General features: G+C 33.7%; 1 protein-coding gene across 1 annotated transcript; it reads right to left on the reverse strand.

Annotated features, from left to right (window-relative positions):
* Window positions 1-9525: 9525 nt before the first annotated feature.
* LOC140178641 (uncharacterized) lies at window positions 9526-18368 on the reverse strand. The gene is made up of 5 exons (XM_072215848.1): window positions 18149-18368; window positions 17444-17568; window positions 17060-17307; window positions 10372-10621; window positions 9526-10113 (listed from the first exon to the last, which is right to left on the reverse strand). The coding sequence occupies exons 1-5, from the start codon at window positions 18366-18368 to the stop codon at window positions 9526-9528; spliced, it is 1431 nt and encodes a 476-aa protein (XP_072071949.1).
* Between the last annotated feature and the right edge of the window lie 2577 nt (window positions 18369-20945).

Here is a 20945-nt window from a genome sequence, read left to right on the forward strand (position 1 = left end):
AATTAAATCAAATAAATTAATTTAATCAAAAAATTTATAAATTAAATTTTAAATCGATCTAAATTAATATTTTTTATAAAAAATTACTATAATATTTTTATTATAAAAAATAACTAAAATATTTTTATTATATATATATATATATATATATATATATAAATTTTAAAAATTCTAAATTCTAATTCTATGACAACAGAGAAATAAAATATTAAAATTTAAAATTTTTAAAATTAATATATATAATAAAAATATTTTAATTTTTTTTTATAATAAAGATATTGTAATTATTTTTTATAAAAAATATTAATTTAGATTAGTTTAAAATTTGATTCACTAATTTTATTAAAAAATATTTTAAAAGAACACGTTTTAGATCTTTATCTAAATGGGTCTTTTATGCTTTATTTTGAGTTCTCGTAGCTCATGTACAGATAACGTATCCATGTTGTAAACATGTGTAATTGCATTAATTTTTAGCTAATAATATCTAAAAACATAAAACTCTCAAACGAATATCTAATAATTTTTAAAATGTTACGTAAGTTTGTATTTTATTATGAATAACAAAAATTAAAAGAAATAAAAATTTCCAATAATTCTGAAAAAAAAAACAAAAATATGTGTATAAATAAACAATAAAATATGTGTATATCTGACTAAAATTCTAATTTATAATTTTATATATTTTTATATTTATTTTTTTATCAATTTTATATAATAATAATAATTATGATAATTATATATTATATTTGTTTATAAGATATATATACGAAACAAATATATAGAAATTTCTATACCAACCTCCACCCTATCCTATAATAACGGTTAAATGTTTTTAATATTACTTAAAAGATGTGTAATACACTGTATTATTTGGTGATCTGTATTTAGTTGGGTATTTTAATTATTTTAGGAATAAGAGACAGAATGATAATTTTATTATTTTTAAAGATTTAAATAATAGTAAAATTATATAATATCGGTTTTGAACATAAAAAAATTAAGAGTTTGTTTTAAAAATAGTGGTGCTAAAATGACGATAACACAAAAGAATTATTGAACTAAATGAAAATAGCAAGAAGTTCAAAAATGTAATTCAAGTTCATTGGAAAGACAACTTTTTGGTGAGTAATTTTGGACAATTTTTTATGAATAAATTTTATAAGTGCTATTATGCACATTTTTTAATTTGTATTCAAGTAAAATAAGTGATTTGCTTTGTTTGTTGCATAAAAAAATTTGAAAGATTTTATCTAAGGTAATTCTTTAATGTTAGTTCTTTCAATTTTCATCCCTCTGGTCTAAGTTGTCAATAACAAGTTCTTTGAAAGCCTAGTAAGAAAGATCTTTTCTGTGACTTAAGTTGCTAAGAACAAGTTTCTTAGAGGTCGGGTAAGAAAACTCTTCCAATGACTTAGATTGCTAAAAATAGATTTTTTAGAAGAATGTTAGAAAAATCCTTCACAAAGCATCACAACTATAGGTCCTCTGCAAGAAGGTTAAAATCAAACAATTTTTCATTTATTTCAATAATTGAACCTCAAAATATTGAAGAGGTTCTTGAGAATTTATCATGAGTCAAAGCTATAGAAGATGAGTTGAAAGAATTTGAAAATAACAAAGTCTAAACTTTGGTTCCTGATTCAAATGTAAAGCAGGTCATTGGAACCAAAAGGATATTTAAAAATAAGTTAGAAGAAAATGACAAGATTGTTAAAAATAAAGCAAAGTTTGTTGCACGAGGATATGATCAAAAGGGAGGAAGGAATAGATTTCATCATTTCGATGAATCATTTACTAATAAAGACAATAAAGGCTGTTGGTTTGTATATATTGCCTTTTAAGGATTCAAGCTATATCAAATGAATGTATTTTTTTTAATAGTATAATAGATAGGGAAGTATCTGTAATTCAACCTCCGGATTTTGAAAATAAATATTTTTTTAACTATATTTTTAAACTTGCTAAGGTTGTGTATGGTTTGAGACAAACTCCTAAAGTTTGGTATAAAAGGTTTAGCTCTTTCTTTTGAAAATTAATTTTCAAAGAGAAAGCATAGACATAACTCTATTTATTAAAAATTCTAATGACCAATTTATTATTGTTCAAGTATATGTTTATGATATTGTTTTTGATTTAGCTAACGAGTCTTTGAGGCGCAGATTTATAAAGCAAATGTCTAGTGAATTTGATACGAGTATAACAGGAGAATTGACATTCTTTCTTATATTGCAAATTAAACAAACTTCTTAAGGCATCTTTGTGCACCAAAAAAAAAATATGCAAAGGAGCTAGTCAAGAAGTTTGGAACAAAAAGTGCTAAGCTTATGGATACTCCTATGCATTCAAACATAAAGATGGAGAAAGATAAACATGGCAAGAATGGAATGTGACAGAGTATAGAGGGATGGTTGGGTTTTTGATTTATTTAACTTTATCAAGGTCTGGCATCATTGAAAGTGTGGGCTTATGTTCAAGATTTCAGTCTCAACCAAAAGAATTCTACCTTGTTGTAGTAAAAAAATTATTTGATATGTTCATGGGACAACTAACTATAGTTTATGTTTTTCTAAAACTGATTCTTTTAGTCTTATTGCTTTTAGTGATGCTGATTTTGCAAGTGATAGAGTGGATAGACAAAGCACAAGTGGAATATGTTGCTTCCTAGGTAAATTTCTCAATGCTTGGTTTAGCAAGAAGCAAGCTATAGTTGTTCTTTCAACAACTGAGGTCGAATATATAACAGTATCTATCCTTCTGCTCCTCCCAAATTCGATGGTTAAAAACTCAACTAATTGATTATAAGATTAAAGCTGAAAATATTCCACTCATGTTCGACAAACATGAGTGCCATTAACATTTTTAAAAGTCCAATTTTGCACTCTTGTACTAAACATATTAAGGTGAAATATCACTCAATATGTGAACATGTACAAAAGAAAAATATTAATATTCTGTTTATTAAATCAGATTATCAATTACCTGATATTTTGGGAGTAATTTTCTATTATTTCAATGCTCAATTACATCATATCATCATTCACTTTATCCTAACTCAAAGTAATTCCTTTCAACGAGTGACATTTTGTGATACACTAGTGTTATATGCTCTTATTCAAGGGATTCACATCTCTTTTGCATATTTGATTATGAAGTATACGTATAAATATGTGAAGAGTGAGAAAAATGCTTCTTTGCCTTATGTTCTTTTTCTTACAAAGATTTTTGTATATTATAATATTGATTTATTTGTTGAAATTGCCAAGGGGCATAACTCATTCTTGAAAGGAGGTGATGCAATGAGAAAAATTATTGAACAATACACTACTATTAAACTTCGTAAAGATTTCAAAATGTTGGACTCTCCCACTGATCTGAAGAGAAAAATCAAAGGTTTTAAAATTAAGATTCTTTCCAACATTGTTAAGGATGTGCTCCATGAAGTCTCCAACCTTACTAATTTGATGATTATGCGCATTAAAATACAAAGGAGTGATGAAGCTGACCTTGAGTTGAAAATAAGGAAATTCAAGTAAAGGATGTGAATCTTTGAGCAATACTTTAAAGAGCTCAATAATATTTTCTACTTTTTTGAGAAAGAAGAAGAAAAAGGTTCAACTAAGGGATCTGACTCTAATACTTAAGAATATCTCTATGTTGTTGATGTTATTTTTATGAGAATTTTTTAAGTTTTATCTCTTATTTGATTTTCTACACTATTTTATAGATGACTATAATAGATTTTAAACTGTCATTTATTATGAACTGCTATGATTTATATCTTGTTACAGGTACCTTTTTTGTTTTTCTCTTTAATGACAAAAGGGAGAGAAATTAAAGAGATTAAGCTATTTTCTAGTTTTATGAATAAATTTAACTTTTTGTTTTTAAGTTTTTATATCTCTCTTGCTTGCTTTATTCCGGTATCTATCTTCTGTCTTTGCTTACTCTAATACTAACATTTGGATGCTAACTTAATTTTTTTTTGGCTCTGATACCTAATAGTCACATGCACCATATTTTGTCTAATTTCTTCTCTTTTTTATGTATGTTGTTTTAATTTAGGCTCCAGTTCCAAAGCATGTGCTTTTACTCTTAATTGGCTGAATACTTATAAACAGGGAGAGCTTGTTGAAAATTTAGGGAAGTTATTCATTAATCTCTCCTTAAATTATGTTTAATCATGTTTATCATCAAAGAAATAAATATTGAGTAAAGAATTGATTAATTACCTTGTGATGACAAATATAAATTGATAATTTTCTATTATAACTAATCATCATCATCATCATCATCATCATCATTAAAGATGATATCAAACCATATGATCAAGCCAAAGAAAAAAAGATTTCCTCTCTTTAGTGCAAACAACTACACCATTAATTGTGCAACAGTTAGCTTGATCAAATAAGTGATATTTCCAACATTGAAGAGGTAATCAAAGACCTATGAAGTATTCATCCAATGAAGAAGGCAACCCATTCGAGCTAATTTGATCATATACACACAATCGTTGTTTCTTGTTTTTGAGTATGGTTTTACTTTTTCTATTGTCTAAAATTAAGTTATATTAAGAGATACAAAAGGTAAAGAGAGTTGATCACACAAAAGTCATTTATTCTTTTGTTTGAGTATTTGATTTCAAAAGTATACTGGATTAAAGTGTACTTGGTTCTTCTTATCTAAGTTAGGTTAGCACTTAGAGGTTACTAAGTTTAGGTTAGCTTAGGTGTGTTACAAGAGTGTGAGTCTCTTGGAATTGATGTTTGTAATCAATCTTGATTATAGTAAAAATTCTGACATTGTTGTGATGGAGACTGAACATAAGTCACATTACACTTTATGGCATGGTTTTACTCTTCCACATCCCTAATCTCTTCTAATTTCATTTCTGTTTTATTTTGCTACTACAGGATGGGATAAAGATTTATCATTTAATGAACTTACCAATACACTTTTTCTCAACAAACGGATTGAATATTCTAGGGATAACCATATGTGCTAGATGTCACAAGCTTATTCGCGAGTGGCCATGCTTAGCCACCAACAGCTGTACCACCAGAGAACTTGCATTTATTAATTTTATTTTACACTTTCATATATATGTTCCAAACTAGCGATGTCAATATGCTTAACGTTATAGCGCCTTGGCATACTTTATAAGGTCAAAAAAAAGCCTTATAGCTAATAGGGCTAAATTTACAAAAAGCCCACAAGGCCAAAAGTCCCAGAGCTACCCGTGGGCCATCTAGTCCTTTTTTTTACGTTGCTCTTTTAATTTCCATCTCAACAACACATAAAAAATTATACAATATACATCAAGAAATTAAACATGACATTTATTATCTCATCACTCTTCTTCTTATTATCCATTATCAATAATGTCCCTAATAGAAAATTAAAACACCAACAAATTCCTAATTGAATTGCATGCAATAATAGTAGTAGTGTATATCAAATAATAAAATTCTAACAAGATCAAATAAGTTCAAATTATGAACTATAAGAACAAATTCACCATTCAAAATAAAGTTTACACAAAAATTCATCATCTAAATTCATGAATATAGAAGAGAATGCATCGATTTCGTTGACACTTCTTCTTCACGAATTTCACTAATGTCATCATCTAAAATCAACCAATTAAAAAATAATTAGAAACTCAATTTAAAATGTTATTTAAAAAAATAGCACAAATTTTTACTATCATGATTTGGAACAAATCCATAAAACAAATCCATGTAACCAACTCCTTGTGCAAATAAGCATTTGGATGTGTTTATGAAAGGTGAAACTTCTGTATTTTGTTAAAACACGCCTATCAATACTAAATGCAGACTCAAATGCTACCATAGTGATGAGAATACTTAAAACATCTCTGGCTATAACATATGGGGTAAAAAACCTATCCTTATTAGTCTTTCAAAAATTCAGCACATCATACTCCAAATCATCTTCATTGATGTAAATCAAACCTTTCTTTAGATAAATCTCCAATTCATCTTTATCCGTGGAAGTTTGGATTTCACAGTCAAATTTTTTAAACTCTTAAAAGATATAGTATAAAGATAATTTAAGTAATGAATAGGCATAATAGGAGAAAAATAATATTAGATTAGAATTAAATACCTTCATAACTATTTTGCTCTTTTTTGTAAGCCTTCTTTCTTTAGGTGACTTAGTTGATTAGTTACCACTTTGAGAAATTATTGAACCACTAAAAGTATTTATATACTCTCCATACAACTTTTTCAATTTCTCCAATATTTCATTTGTCTTTGATTCAGAGGTTGAAGGATCCAATTTTTTGTAACAAAATCTCAAAAAAATTAATTTTGTTCTTGCCTGATTGGGCTGGGGTATAGCTCGTTCTTTGGTGAAGATAGGCAAACTTTCTGATTGGAGCGTAGGATACGTCGGCGATGGAGGAACAAAGGAGGTGGGTACCTGCAAAAGGCACTCTGACGCTCAAGTAAGTGAAAGGGTATATAGATAAAGTTTATTTCTTGAGAAGATTGCATACCTTCTAAACTTTCCTCGACCTTCTTTATACCTGAGGAGACGAGGTCGACCGTTTCTTCCGAGCAATAACGCCCAGGAAGAGAATTGACTGCATATCTGACGTTACAGGATAAGGATCAGTTATGACTATTATTGATACGTCGGTTATGAATAAGAGTTTTACATTTCCGAGCTATAACTCGTAACCGATATTTACTGGTCATATCACAGCCCCAAGCTTGGCCTGACTTTAAGGAGATAGGTTGAGCTTATAAGTCATTATTAACGAGTTATAGCTCGGGACATGGAGCTCCTAGGTCAACGTGGCTCATTTAAAGTTACCTTTGGCATCTGAAAGGACGTGGTCATGGGAAGCTAAATGGAGTTAATGCTTCTCATGATTTACTGTGTCTATTTATTTTTTTTATAGCTGAGTGCAAGTTCCAAGGTGGCTCTATAGCCGTTGGAAGTGTACTTTATTTAATGGTAGGGATTTCACTATGGAATTGAAAAGTTTATTAAATGAATGGCTAGGGTTCAAGCCCTTCGAACCTGACTACACACTTGGTGTCTTAACTGGTGGCATTTGCAGAAGTTTTTAAAGAGGATGAGTAAAAGAGGTTAGTAAAAACGTTTCCTTTTGCCTCTTAATTTCCCTACTAGTTTTCTACTTTTTCTGAAAAATGAGCAAAAAAAAAGATGAAATCATTGCCCAAGGTCAAATACGATGAGTCCTATGACTGGGTTGATGGTGATGTCAAAATACGGGATTTTCTATTTGTTGACAAAGAGAGTGCTAGTAAAGTGAATTTGATCAGGGTAGCAAGGCCCGGATTTCATCTAGAATTGCTACCATGCAATTGTTTTGATCACGTATTTCATAGGAAAAAGGATTTTGAAAGTTTTTTTATGTATAGTTGTGTAATGGAAGAACTACGTGTGAGACTGCCATTTATCAACTTTGAATGCGATGTCCTGAAACAGATGAACTGCGCACCTTCCCAGGTCCATCCCAATGGCTGGGCATTTATAAAATGTTTCCAGGTTCTGATGCAATTCCTTGAAATTGAACCAAACCTGGAGCTTTTCTTTTCACTATTCCAAGCCAAAGGGATGTGGAAGGGCATGTGGGTGAACTTGAATAGTACCCCAAGTTTCTCTGTGTTTAAATTGTACAAATCTTCTTTCAAAGATTTTAAAGAGATGTTTTTGAAAGTGAAGTCAGTAGATGAGGAGTTTTCATTTTATTTAGATGAACATTTGGGGGATAATTTTGCGATGTATTGGTGTTGCCAACCGCAACATATATTAGGTCCCAAGTTTATAACAACTCGGAATGAATGTATAATATCGTTTCTGATTGAGATGGTGGATAAAGGTGGTCTGATATTGGTGTCTGAGCTGCATCCATGGGAGGAAGATAAGTCGTCTGTAATAAATCATTTTGGTGAGAAGATCAAAATCTATTCGTATTGTTTATATTGGCATTTTTGCTTACTGATAATATTGCTTTTGTGTTACAGCTGGAAAATTTCTAGGAGTATCAGCATCGAGCTTAAGGGCCCGTTTTAAAGCGAAAAACTTTAAAGGATCTTCTTCAAATCCAGAGAAGATGGAGGGTGGAGCTGAGGTTAACCAACCCCCACCCAAGAAAAATGGGATTGTGTTTAAGAAGAGAAAATCGGACATGATGGTCCTCGACACTGAAGAGGACAAGGATGGAATGGTACAGCTCGAGGATTTGTCGAACTTCACTGTGAAACAAGAAAAACTGCATACTTTTGAAAATAATGGGGACGGATCATTCGTTTGGGATCGGAGGTTTTCGTTCAATATTGTTGCAGATGAAGTTGTCCAATCCATGTCAGATATATCTTGGATAGGTGAGGTTGGGAACGTAGGGGTTAATCAATTTCTTCAGGTGAGCTTTATACTTAGTTTTTGTTTTACTGAAATATTATGGTTATCTCAGTCCTGGATTATAATTGTAGGTGTTAGGGTTTTGACTGGCCAGTATAGGCCGTAGCCAAGAGAAGAAGCACAGGAAGGCGGTGCTTAATACTGCCAAAAGTGTTGGTTTGAAGGAACAGCTAGATTCGAAAGAAGCAGCCCTAAGTGAGTTAAAAAAGAAGTTGTCTGATGTTGAAGAGGAATTGAAAGTGGAAAAGAAAAATCGTGAAACATATGCTGAGATGTTGACAAAGAAAGAAAATGACCTTGCAAACGTGAATAACCAAGTGATTGAAGTGACTTTAAAGATGAAAGAGATGGAAACTAACAAAGAAGGGGATATTTTGGATGCATTTGCTGAAGGATTTGAGCAAGCTGTAACCCAGGCCAAGTTTCTTGTTCCTGATGGGGATTTTACTTCAATGGACCCGAGCAAGATAATTCGAGATGGTCAGCTAGTGGATGATGAAGAGGCTGCCAAAGAGGGGGACGAGAATTTGGTAGATTAGTGTTGTATTTTATGGTTAGAGCTTATGCCAAATGCTTTCTTTGGCTTATTTATAGAACATGTTGTACTTTGTTTTGAATATAGCATATGAACGCTCTGTAAGAACTGTGAATCTGAACTGCTGTCTTATTTAATTGTTATTGATGCTTTTGTGATTTATATCTGTTTAATTAGATTTTGTTTGTTCCTAATTATTTTCTGGTACCTTGAGGAGAAAGGGTATGATCACTGCACTTTATCGCTTAAGCGTTGCTTAGCATAGTTTTGTGCATTCAGCCGAAAATGCGACTTTTAGTCTGATCAATAGTCCTTTGTTGAAACAAAGATAATATTGTCGTCTGATAGGCTCAAATCGGTTTAGCCTAATAGTCTGAGAACAAATAGCTTGATTTTCCAGAGCATGTAACATGAAAAGATCTTTATAGAAAAAGATGAATAAAATTTATTTAACGGAGTACCTTTACAAATGGTTCCAGGTAAGCTAGCCTCGTTAAAACCTCCTCGAGCAAAACCCTTTTGGGAAAAAATCTCGAGGTAGAAAAAAGAGTACTAGCATGCTGCTATTGCTAACTGTAATATTGCTTTAAAGAATTAACATTCCAGGTGTTGGGAATTTTGGTTCCATTCAACTGTTCTAGTTTATAAGCTCCTCTTCTGAGGACTTCATGTACTCGGTAAGGGCTGTCTCGGGCTGTAGCAAGCTTTCCGTGGGAGGAAGGTCGGTGAGCCTCTTCAGTTTTTCTCAGCACTAAGTCGCCTACATTAAACGATCTGAGGTGCACCCTCTTGTCGTGTCGTCGGCCAACCTGCTGTTGTAAAGCACGGTGACGAATGGCTACTGTGTTTCGCATTTCTTCGATTAAGTCAAGCTCTGCTCGCCGAGCTTGGTCATGGTGTTCAGCTTGCGTTCGCAGCGAATCTTGTGAAATCTCAATTGGTATCATGGCTTCAGATCCATACACCAGGCGAAATGGGGTTTCAGTTGTGGAATGCACTGTAGTATTGTATGCCCGTAATATTTCCGGAACAAGTTCGGCCCATAGGCCCTTGGCATTGTCGAGCTTTTTCCTCAAGGCTTGCAAGAGGACCTTATTAGCAGCCTTTGCTAATCCATTGGATTGTGGGTGCTCCACAGATGAAAAGTGTTGATTTATCTATAAAAATGCTTTGAAATTATGGTCGGTAAACTAGCAACTATTGTCAGTTACAATATGACAAGGTATACCAAATCTACAGATTATACTTTTCCAAACAAAAGATATCATTTGGGATGATGTGATTTTTGCTAAAGGCTGAGCCTCAATCCATTTAGAAAAATAATCAATTGCGACTACCAAATATTTCTCCTATTTTGGAGCAGTAGGGAAAGGCCCGAGAATATCGATTCCCCACTGATTGAATGGCCAGCTTACCACTAAATGATGTAGGTGTTCGGCTGGTACGTTGATGATCAGAGCATGTTTTTGACAGTTATCACAAGTTTTGACCTTTTGTCGGCTGTCTTCCCACAATGTCGGCCAATAAAAACCAGCTCGGAGTATTTTTTGTGCCAGGCTTCTTGTCCCAGAATGTATTCCACAAATGCCTTCATGAGCTTCGGCTAAAATAAAGCCGTCCTCCGATCTGTCTAAACATTTCAAAAGTGGTCGAGAATAACCTCGCCTATACAGAACATTATTCAATAAGGTAAAGAAAGAGGCCTATCTTTTGAATTTTTTCTAATCTTCAACCTCCTCCGGGATGGACTCATTTCGGAGGTAATGTATATAGGGCTGTTGCCAACTTTTTTCATTGATGATATTAGAAATGTTAGCTGTATCGATGCTTGGCTTATCTAAAGTTGACTGTAAAAGTGTTGCAGTGTGTGCTTGTGTAGTTGCCAGTTTTGATAAAACATCTGCTCTGTGATTTTGATCTCTAGGTATATGATTGATTTCAATCTTAAGAAAGTTGTTTACTAGTTGTTGAACAACATCCAGATATTTTAACAAAATCTGATCTTTTGTTTGAAAACACTGATTTACTTACTGAATGGTAGCACGAATCCCACACCTTCGTATTATTGTACCAACAAGTGCACTGGGTCGTCCAAGTAATACCTGAGCGAGTCAGGGTCGATCCCATAAGGATTGTGGTTTGAAGCAAGCTATGGTTATCTTGCAGGTCTTAGTCAGGCTAAATAAAGAGGTTATTGGTTTGACTGTTTGATAGAGTAAAAGGAATAAAGCAACAAGGGGTAGAAAATACTTTATGAATGAAATTATACTCAGGGATATGAATATAGTTGAGGATTGGAGTTTCTTTGTCTTTCTGGATTAATCTGGTATTACTGCTTCCTTTGCTTGTGAGTGATTTCTTCAATGGCAGGCTGTATGTGATTGACACTGGTTTGAGCAGCTGCCAATACTCCTCCAGATCTGAACCCCAGGTTTAGTACGGATCCATCTCTACTTGAGGCTGAAGTGCGTTAGGTTGTAGCCTCTACCACAGAGACCCTAATCTCCCTAGAAATCGGCTGAACTGATGTCTCGAGAAGTCCCCAACGAAATCGTGGATTAGTTGTCTGAGAGACGTATTTTCAAGCTGGTGGTTCATCATTGTCCGATGAAAGACGCACTCTAAACCCATGTAGAATGTGATAACCTTATGCCAGTTCAACGCATTCATATTGATGAAGAACGAATATACATCTTTGAATTAATCAAACACGAATTAAAGAGGCACAATAATCTTTTATTAATCCATAAAACTCAGTAGGGCTCCTCCCTTCAACCTAGGAGGTTTAAAAACTCATACTGAAAGGAAAATACAAAATAAAAATGTGTATCCTGAATGAGATATGAAAAGTGTCTAAATAACATGAATCTAATCCCTTAAATACTAAACAAATGACTAGTAAGGGTAAAACAGTCTTTTTAGTGCTAAAATCCACTTCTAGAGCCCACTTGGTGAGTGTTTGGGCTGTGTTTTGATGAGATTCACGTGTTATGAGGCTCCTAGGGCGTTGAACGCTGGCTAGGGGGTCCTCTCTGGGGCTTTGGACGTTGGGGTCTGCTCTTTGGGCGCTGGACGCTTGGAAGGGGGTAGGAAGCTGGCGTTAGACGCCAGTTTTGGGCGTTCTAATCCGAAGCAAAGTATGAACTATTATATATTTCTGGAAAGCTCTGGAAGTCAGCTTTCCATAGCCATTGATAGCGCTCCATTTAATTTGGACTTTTGTAACTCTAGAAAAGCTCTTCCGATTGCAAGCTGGTCAAATCTGGACAGCATCTGCAGTTTCTCTGTCTCTGAATTAGACTTCTACTCCAACTCCTCAATTTCAGCCAGAAAATACCTGAAATTGCCCAAAAACACAAAAACTCATAGTAGAATCCAAAAATGTGAATTTAACACTAAAACCTACAAAAACTTAATAAAAACTAAATAAAAACTACTAAAAACTATATGAAAGTGATGTCAAAAAGCGTATAAAATATCCGCTCATAGAGCTGTCCTTGTACAAGCATCACCTAGAGTGCATGGTATCATAAAGCTTCCAGGATCCTTAAGCTTCTCTAGCAAGCTATTTTGAATGACTGCACTACATTCCTCAGTGAGGAGGACTATTTGTGTCTCTTTCCAATCCTTATTATGACTTAAGATATCCTTCATGAACTTAGCATAAGAAGGTATCTATTCAAGAGCTTCTGCAAAAGGGATCTTTATCTCTAATGTTCTAAGATACTCCGCAAAGCGGGCAAACTGTTTATCCCTTTTCTCTTGATAGAGTTTCTGAGAAAATGGCATCTTAGCCTTGTATTCATCAACCTTAGTTGATGAAGGCCGAATGCCATGTGAGTTGGAAGGGGGGTTACTAGCTTGCTTAGGAGGGTTGTTATTAGTCTGTAACTGACCTCCTTTGGATGGGAGTTCAACGCCCATGCTGCTACCTCCTTGGGCATTTAAATGCCTACTCTCTGCCCTTTCCTGGCGTTCAACACCAAGAGGGATACCTCTTTGGGCATTTAAACGCCCAGTCTCTGCCCTTTCCTGGCGTTCAACGCCAGGAGTGGTGCTTCTCTGGGCATTTGAACGCCCAGAACCATCTTGTGCAGAGATATGGTTATCCTCTATGGGCTTTTTGTTCTTATTTGGCTGAGGTTGGGAGCTTAAGGTTTTCCTACTCCTCAGTCGAATGGCCTGGCATTCATCTGTTATCTGCTTAGATAACTGTTGGCTTGTCTGACTTAACTAGGCCTCTACATTTCTGTTAGAAGCCTGAGTTTCTCATAGAGCCTCTTGCAGTTCCAGCATTTGCTGGGCAAGGGCTTGCAGTTGCTGAGTCAATGGGCCATCCTACTCTGGAGGGGTTAGGTTTAGCAACTACTGCCTTAACCTCTCCTTTTATAGAGGCCTCAAGAGATGAGTACAGATGCTGATTAATGGCAACTATCTCAATAAGCTCTTGGGCTTCTTGAATGATCTTTCTCATGTGCATGGAACCACCAGCAGAGTGGTCCAAGGACATTCTAGCCATGTCTGAAAGCCCATAGTAGAAGATGTCTAACTGTACCTATTATGGAAACATTTCAGTGGGACATTTTCTTAACATCCTCTTATACCTCTCCCAAGCATCATAAAGAGATTCACCATCTCCCTATTTGAAACCTTGGATGTCCAGGCTCAGCTGGGTCACCTTTCTTGGGGAGAAGTATTGGTTTAAAAACTTGTCCACTAACTATTTCCCAAGTTTTTAAACTAGCTTTAGGCTGGTTATCCAACTACCTTTTTGCTTGATCCTTTAAAGCAAAAGGAAAGAGCAATAACCCGTAGACCTCTTAGTCTACTCCCTCACTGTCTACTGTGTCAGCAATCCTTAAGAAATCTGCAAGAAATTTTGTAGGTTCTTCCTGAGGAAGCCTAGAATACTGGCAGTTCTACTACACCAGAGTAATAAGTTGAGGGTTTAATTCAAAGCTACTAGCTCTGATTTGACGTATGCTAATGCTTCTTCCATAGAAGTCAGCATTGGGACTTGTATAAAATCCCAGAGTTCTCCTGGGCTCCTCATTTCCACTTGGATTCATGATTAAGAAAGGTAGAAGATGAAGAAGGAAGAAGATAGAAGGAGTAGAAGAAGAGATAAAAGTAGAAAAGATAAATAATAATTAATTTTTTTAATTAATTTCAAAAATTAAAGAAAACAAATTAAAAAGAATTGAATTTTGAATGTTGATTTTTGAAAAATATGGAAGAGAGATAGAAAAAGTAATTTTCGAAAATTGAGAGAGAAGAGTTAGTTAGAAAGTTTTGAAAAAGAAGAGAGAGAAGAGAAGCGATTAAGAAAAGATTTGAATTTAAAAATAAGATAAGAGATAAGATAAGAAGAAATTTGAAATTAGAAAAAGATAAGAAAAGATAAGATGAGAAATTTAAAAAAATTTGAAAAAGATTGAATTTTAAAATTGAAGATTAGAAAAGATAAGATTTTGAAATTTGAGTTTGAAAAAGATTTAATTTTGAAAAGTGAAATTTGAATTCTTAAAAATTGAAATTTGAAATTTTGAAATTTGAATTTTAAATTTTGAAATTTTAAATTTTGAATTTTTGAAATTGAAACAGGATAAGATAGAAATTTGAAAAAGATTTTGAAATTTTTGAAAAGATTTAATTTTTAAAATTTGAATTTTGAAATTTAAATTTTGAATTTTGAAGAATTGAATTTTGAAGTTTGAAATTTGAAAAAGATAAGATAAGATTTTTTTTAATTTTGAAAAAGATAAGATTTTTAAAAAAGATATGATTTTTATTTTTGAAAAAATTGAATTTTGAATTTTTAAATTAAGATAAGATAAAATAAAAAAATTTAAAATTAAAATCTGAATTTTTAGAGGAATTTTCGAATCTTCAATTAAAATAAAGATAAAAAAGATATTTTTTATTTTTGAATTAATAAGGAGAGAGAAAAATAAGTAAAAGATACAAAACTTAAAATTTTTAGATCTAGTACACCCAATTTTCGAAAATTTGGAGGAAAAACACAATGGGACACCAAACTTAAAAATTTTAAGATCAAAACACAAATGAAACACAAGAACACTTGAAGAATAACAAGAACACGAAGACCAAGATTCAAAGAAATTTAAAGAACACAAGAACATAAAAATAACACCAAACTTAAAATATTTAGAAAACTAAATATAAATTTTCAAAAAAATAAAGAAAAATAACAAAAAGACACCAAACTTAAAGAATTGGCACATGATTTAACCAAAAAAAAATTATTTTTGAAAAATTTTTGAAAGAAAGATACCAAAAAAATAAAAAATTGCTGTAAGAACAAAAACAAAGACTCAAAGAAACGAAAATTTACCAAGAACATAAACACAAAGACTCAAGCTAAGAACAAAGATTAAACAAAGAAAATAAAAATTATTTTTGAAAAGCTTTTTGATTTTTTTTTTCGAAAATGGAAGAAGAAAATAAAAATAAAAAACTCAACAAGAACACAAACAAAGACTCAAATTAAGAAAAAAAATTAAACAAAGAAAAGACAAATATTTCTTGAAAAAGGTTTTAAAATTTTTGAAAAAAATAAGGTAGAAGAAAAACAAAAATTAAAAGACTCAAATAAAATAAAATAAAATAAATTACCTGATCTAGGGAGCAAGACAATCCGTCAGTTTGTCCAAACTCAACAATCCCCAGCAACGGCACAAAAAACTTGGTAGCACGAATCCCCAGACCTTCGTACTATTGTACCAGCAAGTGCACTGAGTCGTCCAAGTAATACCTAAGCTACTATGATTATCTTGCAGGTCGTAGTCAGGCTAAATCAACAGGTTATTGGTTTGACTGTTTGAAAGAGTAAAAGGAATAAAGCAACAAAGGGGTAGAAAATACTTTGTGAATGAAATTATACTTAGGGATAGGAATATAGTTGAGGATTGGAGTTGCTTTGTCTTTCTGGATTAACTCTGGTATTACTGCTTCCTTTGCTTGTGAGTGATTTCTTCAATGGCAGGCTGTATGTGATTGACACTGGCTTGAGCAGTTGCCAATAATCCTTTAGATCTGAACCCCAGGTTTAGTGCGGATCCATCTCTACTTAAGGGTAAAGCACGTTAGGTTCTAGCCTCTACCACAGAGACCCTAATCTCCCAAAAAATTGGCTAAACTGATATCTCGAGAAGTCCCCAACAAAATCATGGATTAGCCGTCTGAGAGACGTATATTCAATCTGGTGGTTCATCATTGTCCGATGAAAGACGCACTCTAAACCCATGTAGAATGCGATAACCTTATGCCAGTTCAACGCATTCATATTGATGAAGAACGAATATACATCTTTGAATTAATCAAACACCGATTAAAGTGGCACAGTAATCTTTTATTAATCCATAAAACTCAGCAGGGCTCTTCCCCTCAACCTAGGAGGTTTAGAAACTCATACTGAAAGAAAAATACAAAATAAAAATGTGTATGCTGAATGAGATATGAAAAGTGTCTGAATAACATGAATCTAATCCCTTAAATACTAAACAAATGATTAGTAAGGGTAAAATAGTCCTTTTAGTGCTAAAATCTACTTCTGGGGCCCACTTGGTGAGTGTTCGGGCTTAGCTCTGCTCTTTGGGCGCTGGACGCCTGGAAGGGGGCAGGAAGCTAGCGTTGGATGCCAGTTTTGGGCCTTCTAATTCGAAGCAAAGTATGAACTATTATATATTGCTGGAAGGCTCTGGAAGTCAGCTTTCCATAGCCATTGATAGTGCTCCATTTGGACCTCTGTAGCTCCAGAAAACTCTTTCGAATGCAAGTAGGTCAAATTTGGACAGCATCTGCAGTGCTTTCTCTGTCTCTGAATTAGACTTTTGCTCCACCTCCTCAATTTTAGCCAGAAAATACCTGAAGTTGTCCAAAAACACAAAAACTCATAGTAGAATCCAAAAATATGAATTTAACACTAAAACCTATAAAAAATTAATAAAAACTAAATAAAAACTACTAAAAACTATATGAAAGTGATGTCAAAAAGCGTATAAAATATCTGCTCATCACTGAACAACTAACAATGAATCACAGTAAACTTTTAAGGCAACAATATGCAAATCAATGGCTAACCTGATCCCAGCAATGAGGGTTTCATATTCGGCTTGGTTGTTACTTGCTTTAAAAGAGAATCGAAGAGAGTGTTCCAGAATTATTCCTTCCGGACTTTCAAGTAGTATGCCTGCTCCAGACCCTTGAGGGTTTGAAGCTCCATCAACGAACAAGCTCCATTCTTGGCTTCCTGCCTCCGAGTATGGTTTTGTAAACTCAGCAACAAAATCAGCCAAGTATTGGGATTTGATAGACCCTCTAGGTTGGTACTGAATATCGAATGCTGAAAGTCCGATAAACCACTTGATTAGCCTTCCTGCTAGCTTGGGTTTGGCGAGTATTTGTTGAAGGGGTTGTCCAGTTCTGACATTGATTGTGTGGCTCTAAAAATAAGGTCGGAGCTACCTTGCGGAGAAGACTAGCGCAAAGGTGAGCTTTTCTAACCTCGGGTAGCGAAGCTTGGCATTTTGCAATGATTTGCAAAATAAACTGGCTGTTGAATTTTGTCATTTTCTGCAACAAGAACAGAGCTGATTGCCATATCAATAATAGATAAATACAAATATAATGGCTTCCCGAGTTTAGGTTTTTGTAAAATAGGTGGTTTTGAAAGAAATTGTTTTAAACTTGTGAATGTAGCTTCACAGTTTTCAGCCCATTGAAAATTTATATTTTTTCGCAAACACTGAAAAAAGTTAGAGGATTTAGATGCTAAACATGGCAGAAATCTGGACAATGCCGCTAATCTCCCTGTTAATCGCTGAACTTCCTTGATTATTGTGGGATTGTGCATGTCGAGTATCACTTGAATTTTTACGAGGTTTGCTTCAATGCCTTGGCTGGTGAGGATGAACCCGAGAAATTTTCCTCCACGAACGCCAAAGATGCACTTTTTAGGGTTTAGCCTCATGTTATATGCTCGGATCTGTCCAAAAATTTTAGCAAGATCGTCGATGTGGGAATTGCCGACTTTTGTCTTGGCGACCATGTCGTCAACGTACACCTTAATATTCCGACCTATTTGTTGTTCAAAGATCTTGTTCATCAATCTTTGGTACATCGCTCCTGCATTCTTTAAACCAAAAGGCATAACATTATAGCAGTAATTACCATATTCAGTTATAAAGGCTATTTTTTCTTGGTCTGATGGATGCATAAGGATCTTGCTATAACCAGAGTATGCATCCATGAAACTCAAAGTTCCATAACCGCAGGAGTTATCAACAAAAGTGTCAATGCAGGGTAAGGGGTAAGCATCTTTAGGACATGCCTTGTTTAGGTCAGTAAAGTCGACGCACATGCGCCATTTACCATTACTTTTCTTTACCATAACAACATTGGCTAACCATGTTGTGAACCTGATTTTTGGGATGAAATTTGCGTCGATGAGTGATGAGCGGATAATTTATACGCTTTTTGGTATTGTTTTTAGTATGTTTTTAGTATATTTTAATTAGTTTTTATTATATTTTTATTAGTTTTTATTTAAAATTAACTTTTCTGGACTTTACTATGAGTTTGTGTATTTTTCTGTGATTTCAGGTATTTTCTGGCTGAAATTGAGGAACCTGAGCAAAAATCTGATTCAGAGGCTGAAAAAGGACTGCAGATGCTGTTGGATTCTGTCCTCCCTACACTCAAAGTAAATTTTCTAGAGCTACAGAAGCCCAATTGGCGCGCTCTCAATTGCGTTGGAAAGTAAACATCCTGGGCTTTCCAGCAATATATAATAGTCCATACTTTGCCCGAGATTTGATGGCTCAAACAGGCGTTCCAATTCAGCTCAAGAATTCTGGCGTTTAACGCCGGAACTGGCATAAAAACTGGAGTTAAACGCGCAAACTGGCACAAAAGCTGGCGTTTAACTCCAAGAAAAGTCTCTACACATGAAAGCTTCAATGCTCAGCCCAAGCACACACCAAGTGGGCCCCGGAAGTGGATTTTTACACTAAACACCCTAGCTTACTCGTTTTCTGTAACCCTAGGTCACTAGTTCACTATAAAAACTACTTTTAGTGATTCATCTTGTACCTCATGATACTTTAGACGTTTTTTATTGTATTCTCTATGGCATAAGTCTCTAAACCCCATTGTTGGGGGGTGAGGAGCTCTGCTGTTCTTCATGAATTAATGCAATTACTACTGTTTTTCATTCTATCACGCTTGCTTCTATTCTAAGATATTCATTCGCACTTCAACCTGATGAATGTGATGATCCGTAACACTCATCATCATTCTCACCTATGAACGCGTACCTGACAACCACCTCCGTTCTACCTTAGATTGAATGCATATCTCATAGCCTCATGATTCAGATCAGAGTCTTCATGGTATAAGCTCGAATTATTGGCGGCCATTCCTGAGATCCGAAACGTCTAAACCTTATCTGTGGTATTCTGAGTAGGATCTGGGAAGGGATGGCTGTGACGAGCTTCAAACTCGCGATTGTTGGGCGTGTGACAGACGCAAAAGGATCAATGGATCCTATTCCGACATGATCGAGAACCGACAGATGATTAGCCGTGCGGTGACAGCGCATTTGGAACGTTTTCACTGAGAGGACGGGAAGTAGCCATTGACAACGGTGATGCCCAACATAAAGCTTACCATGGAAGGAGCCTTGCGTGCATGAAGAAGAAGATAGTAGGAAAGCAGAGATTCAGAAGACAAAGCATCTCCAAAGCCTCAACCTGTTCTTCATTACTTCATAACAAGTATTTATTTCATGTTCTTTTACTTTTTACAATTAAATCTGAGAATTATTGATATCCTGACTAAGAGTTACAAGATAACCATAGCTTGCTTCAAGCCGACAATCTTCGTGGGATCGACCCTTACTCACGTAAGGTATTACTTGGACGACCCAGTGCATTTGCTGGTTAGTTGTGCGGAATTGCAAAAGTGTGATTGTGATTTCGTGCACCAAGTTTTTGGCGCCGTTGTCGGGGATTGTTCGAGTTTGGACAACTGACGGTTTATTTTGTTTCTTAGATTAGGAATAATTTATTTTTTGTTGGTTTAGAGTCTTTTATTTGAGTTTAGTTTTATATTTTAAGTTTGGTGTCTTCTTTGTGTTTTCCTTTAAATTTTCGAAAATTTATGTTTGATTTTCTAAAAATTTTAAGTTTGGTGTCTTCTCTGTGTTTTCCTTTAATTTTTCGAAAATTTGTATTCGAATTTCTAAAAATTTTAAGTTTGGTGTTTTTGTGCTTTTAGTTACTTAAAAATTTTTCAAAAAAGTGTTCTTGGTGTTCATCTTGACATTCAAAGTTTTCTTATTTGTTCTCTGTGTTTTGATCTAAAAATTCTAAATTTAGTGTCATTTTGTTGTTTTTCTCTTTCCGCATTAAAATTCAAAAATCAAAAAAATATCCTATCCTTATTTTACTCATAAATTTAAAAATTTTGCATTAATTTAGTCAAAGATTTTCAAAATCATATCTTTTTTTTAGTCAAGTCAAAATTCTAATTTCAAAAATTGATCTTTTCAAATCTTTTTGAAAAATCAAATCTTTTTAATTTCTTCAATCATATCTTTTCAATCATTTTTTTTATAAATTGCGATCATATCTTCTCAATCATATCTTTTTCAAAATAATTTTCAATCATATCTTTTTTTAATAAATTGCAATCATATCTTCTAAATTATATCTTTTTCAAAATAATTTTCAATCATATATTTTTTATTACTTTTTCCAAAATCTTTTTAATTAATTAATTTATTTAATTTCAATTTGCTTTTATTTTATTTCCTTTTTGTTTTCGAAACTTTATTTTATTTTCCATTTATTTTACTTTATTTTATTCGGTTAATTTTAATTAAAATAAAATAAAAACAAAATTATATTTTATTTGCAATCCACATCATCTCCCTTTCTCCATCATGGACCTAAGTGGAAGTGAACAG

This window comes from Arachis hypogaea, chromosome 14 (genome assembly GCF_003086295.3).
Source record: "Arachis hypogaea cultivar Tifrunner chromosome 14, arahy.Tifrunner.gnm2.J5K5, whole genome shotgun sequence".
NCBI classification, from domain to species: domain Eukaryota; kingdom Viridiplantae; phylum Streptophyta; class Magnoliopsida; order Fabales; family Fabaceae; genus Arachis; species Arachis hypogaea.

Excerpts from the sequence above, each read along its gene's own strand:
- LOC140178641 (XM_072215848.1), bottom strand. The coding sequence starts at position 18,368 with ATGGTAAAGAAAAGTAATGGTAAATGGCGCATGTGCGTCGACTTTACT. Across the intron at positions 17,308-17,443 it reads GCGCTAGTCTTCTCCGCAAG|TACCAACCTAGAGGGTCTAT; the intron begins GTAGCTCCGACC and ends TTCGATATTCAG. Across the intron at positions 10,622-17,059 it reads ACCCTCATTGCTGGGATCAG|GCGAGGTTATTCTCGACCAC; the intron begins GTTAGCCATTGA and ends TGTTCTGTATAG.